Here is a 6,126-nt window from a genome sequence, read left to right as displayed (position 1 = left end):
AATTAAAGAGGAGGACACTTGATCGATCTGCATCAACGGCCCATGCCTGAACCACCAGCAATGAGCTGAGAAGGAGGAAGTTTGACTTCTGCTGCTTGTGCATCCAAAGAACGTAAAACAAGAAGTTCTTATATCTCACACCAAGCAAGGAACCAAGGATATGCAAGTACTGAATCCACATAATCTTGCCACCAAAAGGCTGTTACCAAATTGATATCATCGATAAAACAATTAAAAGCATCTTCCCAGAAGCAACGTGAGACGGATGCTGAAGATTCGCACTCACCTATGATGAACCGTAGCATGCATACATATGCTCCATTCAGATCCTTCAAAGGCTCCAATTCTACACAGACCAAGATGAAATTAAAGGCCCAAATCAGCTCACCCGCATCACCAATATAGCATCAGACAAACTTGGTTACCTAGGCTCGAAATGCAGGGTTGGAGGCTACTCACCAAGGCTCAAAGTAGCTGTCTCTGTCGTCGGTCATGGACAGTAAGGCGGGATAGATTCATCTTGGATTCCTCTCCCTTTGTGTGGTGGCAGCCTGAGCTTCTCCTGCCGAGTGCCAATGAGGAAGAGATCGAGCAGAATCGGTGAGTGGTGTTGGATTAATTATGCATCTATGAGATGCCATTAGCAGAATCTAATTGCACCTAGATCACCTCACAACATGAACAGAGAAGGGTTTAGGGTTTCTTTACATGTCACGGGAGTGGACATGATCGCCTGCTTGGTGCAGGCTTGATGCAGAGGTGATGTAGTCGAGGTAGGAGTCCTCCTCAACGTCCTGATGCCCTCAGGACGCCACCGGCACTGCCCGGCGACGGCAGCGGCGGCTGGAGTAGGTCTTCCCGTCGCTGCAGCGCTCCCCCTGATCGGATGGGGTGAGAGAATATCGGGAGGGGAGTGAAACCGTACGTGAATTGTGATCGCGCAGGCTGCCAACCCCCTCCCGTTCCCTTTTATGTAGCGCTGGCGACAGGGGACCTAAACCATCAGTTGGTTTGGGTGCCCCCGATCAGGGCGCCTCAGTTGGGATAAAAAGCCCACGTACGTTGGTGCGTGGGGCCTTTTCTTTTAACGTTATCTTTTCCTTTTTTTTGTTAGACTAATAGATCTAACTGGCTTGTTTAAGCCGTCAGATCAAAACCAACATTCCCCCCCTTGATCGCTAGGCTTAACTTCATTCGCCCATTCTACATAGGAATGATGTACCAAAGTGAGGTGTTACAACAGCTCAAAATGCTACAGAACCTCAACACTTATAGTACACCCGCCTATTTCGAAATGGAAAACATTTTACTAATTGGGGAGTGGTTTATTTTAATGGTCCTCTTATTCCAGAATCATCAGGCCTCCAGTAGTCCCATGCCGGCAACATGCTCACGAAAGATACTGGGTGGTAAGCCTTTTGTTAGCGGATCTGCAAGCATATGCTTCGTTCTTATATGTTTAACATCAACTGTTTGATCCTGGATTCTATCTTTCACAACACGATACTTCATGTCAATGTGTCTGGCAGCATTACTTGACCTGTTGTTACTCGTATAGAAAACTGCTGGTTCATTATCGCAGTACAATAAAATTGGTTTAGATATGCTGTCAACCACTTTAAGTCCGGGTATAAAATTCTTTAGCCATACAGCCTGCCCGGTGGCCTCATAACATGCTACAAATTCTGCTTGCATCGTAGATCCAGCAGTTAACGTTTGTTTGGAGCTTTTCCACGATATAGCTCCTCCCGCGAGTGTGAATATATAACCTGACGTGGATCTCATACTATCCACACACCCGGCAAAATCAGAGTCTGAATAACCAACAATTTCTAGGTTATCAGTTCTTTTATATGTAAGCATGAAGTCCTTAGTTCCTTGCATATAACGCAAGACTTTCTTTGCGGCCTTCCAGTGGTCCGGTCCTGGATTTGATTGGTATCTGCCAAGCACCCCGGTTACAAAACATAAGTCTGGGCGTGTACACACTTGAGCATACATGATGCTTCCAACAGCTGAAGCATAAGGAACCGACTTCATCTGATCAGTTTCACATTGGTTCCTCGGATATTGAAATGTCCCAAACTTATCGCCCTTAACTATAGGAGCAGGTGAGGGTGAGCACTTATGCATATTGAATTTTTTCAGTACTCTCTCAAAGTATGCCTTTTGAGATAGTCCTAACGTTCCTCTGGACCTATCTCGATGAATCTCGATGCCGAGGACATACGAGGCTTCACCAAGATCTTTCATATCAAAACTGGATGACAGAAAATTCTTGGTCTCATGCAGCATATCCTTATCGCTACATGCCAACAATATGTCATCAACGTATATGACTAAAATGTGAACCTACTGCCTTTAAACTTAAGGTATATGCAGTTGTCCACAACATTTTCGGTGAAACCAAAAGTTTTGATAATTTTATCAAACTTGAGGTACCACTCTCTTGAAGCTTGCTTCAAGCCATAAATTGATTTCTTTAGACGACATGCTAAATGTTCCTTCCCTTCCACAACAAAGCCTTCTGGCTGAGCCATGTAAACGTCTTCTTTTAAGTCACCATTTAGAAATGCCGTTTTAACATCCATTTGGTGTAGTTCTAGGTCGTAATGAGCTACTAATGCCATTATGATTCTAAGAGAATCCTTGGTTGACACAGGAGATAAGGTTTGCTTATAATCAATGCCTTCTCTCTGTGTATACTCTTTTGCCACTAGCCTTGCCTTGAACCGTTCAACATTCCCTTTGGAATCATACTTGGTTTTGTAGACCCACTTGCAGCCTACTTTCTTAGCTCCATCGGGAACTTCTACTAAGTCCCAAACGTCATTTGAGCCCATAGACTTCAACTCGTCTTCCATGGCAACCAACCACTTGGACGAATTTTTGCTTTTAATGGCTTCCTTATAAGAGGTTGGATCCTCCACCTTTCCCAGATCATTCATATCCTCAAGCAAGTATGTGATATAATCATCTGATATGGCTTTCTTTCTCTCACGACGTGGCCTGCCCACGGGAGGAGGTGGTGGAGGAGCATCATTGTTCTGAGGGTCATCTTCATTATGCGACTGGTGATCCTCTTCACCTTCTGGATTGACATTAGTCTCAGGATCACCATTAGCCTCAGGACCTGAAGTACTAGATTGAGGATTAGCTTGAGACATCACTACACTTTGTAGTGGCAAAACAATCCCTTGGATAGTCGGGGATGAAACACACACCCGTTTCTCCTCAAGATTGATCTCCCTTATTTCGGTGGCTTCGTTATCCTCAAAAAATACGGCTTGTCGAGTCTCCACATACTTGGTGGTGTGACTTGGACAATAGAAACGATATCCCTTTCCCCTATGAGGGTATCCAATGAAGAAACAACTAACTGTCTTTGGATCTAATTTCTTAAGTTGTGGATTGAAAATTCTAGCCTCAGCGGGACAACCCCATACACGTAAATAATTCAAGCTCGTTTTCTTTCCCGCCCACATCTCGTAAGGTGTGTTCGGCGCTGCTTTAGTAGGAGCGAGATTCAGCACATGTGCGGCTGTCTTTAATGCCTCCATCCATAGGCTGACTGGTAAACTTGCATGACTGAGCATGCTTCGCACCATGTCCATAAGTGTGCGGTTTCGGCGTTCAGCCACGCCATTTTGTTGAGGTTCACCAGGCATTGAATACTAGGCAATGATTCCATTTTCAGATAAGAACTTGGCAAAAGGTCCAGGAATCTGCCCATAAGGAGCATGCCTACCATAATACTCTCCCCCGCGATCAGACCGTACAACTTTGATTTTTGCGTTCAGTTGATTTTCAACCTCCGCTTTATAGACTTTGAATTTCTCCAAAGCTTCCGATCGGTCACGTATGGGATAAATATACCCATAGCGGGAAAAGTCATCTGTGAATGTAATGAACGAATCAAAACCATCTACAGACTTAATATTAAGGGGTCCACATATGTCGGTGTGAATTAATTCTAAAACCCTTGTGGCTCTAACTGCTCCTTTCTTAATTGTTTTTGCAAATTTTCCTTTAATGCAGTCGACACATTTGTCTGCATCTGAGAAGTCTAATGGGAGGAGTATTTCATTTTTAACTAAGCGTTCCATTCTCCCCCTCGAAATGTGGCTCAAACGATAATGCCACAATTTGGAAGAATTACTTACTCCTTTCCATTTCTTCTCAACATTAATTTCATCACTCACATGCATAACTGAATCATTATGAAGAGATAACATGTATAGTTGGCCTCGTCTAACGCCGATGCCTACATTCTTATTACATTTGATCAAAGCAAATTGTCTCTTGCCAAAATGGCACTCATACATATCATCATCTAAACGAGAAACTGAAATCAAATTCCTACTTAAGGTAGGCACATAAATAACATTATTCAATCTAAGAGTGTGGCCAGTGTGTAGCTCCAACGTGAGAGATCCCACAGCTTCAACATCGGCCTCAACTCCGTTCGCAACCTTAAGCTTTCTTGTTCCTCCTCTTATGGTTTGGATCGTATCGAATCCCTGCATAGAGTTAGCAACGTGAGTGGTTGCCCCTGAATCAATCCACCATGACTTTATTGAAAAATCAACATAAAGTGATTCATCTACAAAAGTAATTTCATCAATACCTCTTTTGTTCATCCATTTTAGAAAGCCTGGGCAGTCCCTTTGATAGTGTCCCTCTTCTTTGCAGAAGTTACAAGCATTTTCTCCAGCAGTGGAGCTGCTAGGAGCAGAAGAAGAACCACCGGCTTCTTTACCCTTGAATGCCTTAGTGTTGAATGGCTTAGTGCCTTCTTTCTTGACTTGCCTTTTCTGAGGCTTAGGGAAACCTTGTCCGTCATGCTTTCTCTTGTTAGAGCCAACATGAAAGACATGGTCTTTTTTCTGCCTCATGATCCTTTCTTCCTCCTGGACGATCCTTGCGGTCATCTCAGAGAGTGGCCATTTTTCCTTTAGAGAGTTATAGTTGACCTTAAATTGTTCAAACTCTTCAGGAAGAGACTCAAGAATAATTATGACAAGAAGGGCTTCACTTAAAGAACACTCCAAAGCCTTAAGCTTGGTGAAAGAATTTACCACCCTCAATATGTGCTGCCTAACATTTCCGTCAATAGTGTATTTCTGAAGAAGTTTAGCAAAAAGCTCATGAGCATGCACTTTGTCGGAGCCTTTAAATTGCTCCTCCATTTCAGTGAGGAAATCTTTAGCAGTATCTTTCTTAGGGAGTGCTTTAGAAATGTCCGGCGATATTGTCGCTTTCATGATGAGAAGCGCAATATGGTTGGACTTATTCCACTTTTCCATCTTAACATCATACTCCTTCTTGAGTTCTGCATACCCTGTGACACCCGCCACAGGTGCCACAGGTTTTTCTGCCCTCAAGGCATAGTCAAATTCATTACAACCCAAACATAATTCGACTTGGGACTTCCAACGAGGGAAGTTACTCCCCGTAAGTGGTTCGATCGTGTCGGACCGGAATGGAGCGGAAGCTGAAATCATCATAAAAGTTCATAAGTAAACTTGCATGATTATAAATTGACGTTGGTAAATAAACAAACATGCCAAGTATTTAATTTCAACTCCATGTCAAAACACCGTTGGGCAGAAAAAAACATGGAATTAAAATATCATAGGGGATGACTCATAATAATAAAACAATGTTGGTCCGAATTAAAATTAGAGTCATTTCATTCTCAATTTAAACATCAAAAAAAATATTATCATTATTTGATGTCTAAAAAAAGGTTCATCATCCAAAAACACATAATAAATCCTGAATAAAATATCTCGTTGGTTCAATCTTACCCAGAATAATAATGTGTTCATTATATTTTTATGCATTTTCTGTTTTAAACGGTGCAAAAACATAATAACTATTAACTTTAACGCACCGGAAAAACAGAAAATGGCGACACTGATTTTGGCCCAAGAACCCCACGGCTGTCCGAAATGCAGCTCAGTCCAGTAGCGTTTTTTTTGCTGGACTGAAACAACCTGGGCTGAAGCCCGCGGCCGGATATGGCCCGTTAAACCCCCGACGGCCCGGCTGGGAGCCGCGCGTCGCTTACAGCCATTCGATTGAATCGGACGGTCCGTATCGCTCCCGATCGGAACAAAACAG

The 6,126-nt window shown here is 43.1% G+C and overlaps 1 protein-coding gene across 1 annotated transcript in view; it reads right to left on the bottom strand.

Moving 5' to 3' along the window:
• Nucleotides 1–465: 465 nt before the first annotated feature.
• LOC123138865 (uncharacterized) overlaps nt 466–6,126 on the bottom strand; it is an 8,428-nt gene continuing 2,767 nt past the window's right edge. The window contains exon 3 of the mRNA XM_044558718.1: nt 466–562. Within this exon, the coding sequence (XP_044414653.1) occupies nt 466–562 (97 nt within the window). The remainder of the gene's footprint in view (nt 563–6,126) is intronic.

Source organism: Triticum aestivum, chromosome 6B (assembly GCF_018294505.1).
Source record: "Triticum aestivum cultivar Chinese Spring chromosome 6B, IWGSC CS RefSeq v2.1, whole genome shotgun sequence".
Classification (NCBI taxonomy): domain Eukaryota; kingdom Viridiplantae; phylum Streptophyta; class Magnoliopsida; order Poales; family Poaceae; genus Triticum; species Triticum aestivum.
The sequence above is the reverse complement of the archived record's forward strand: the minus strand, read 5'-3'. Positions and strand labels throughout refer to the sequence as shown.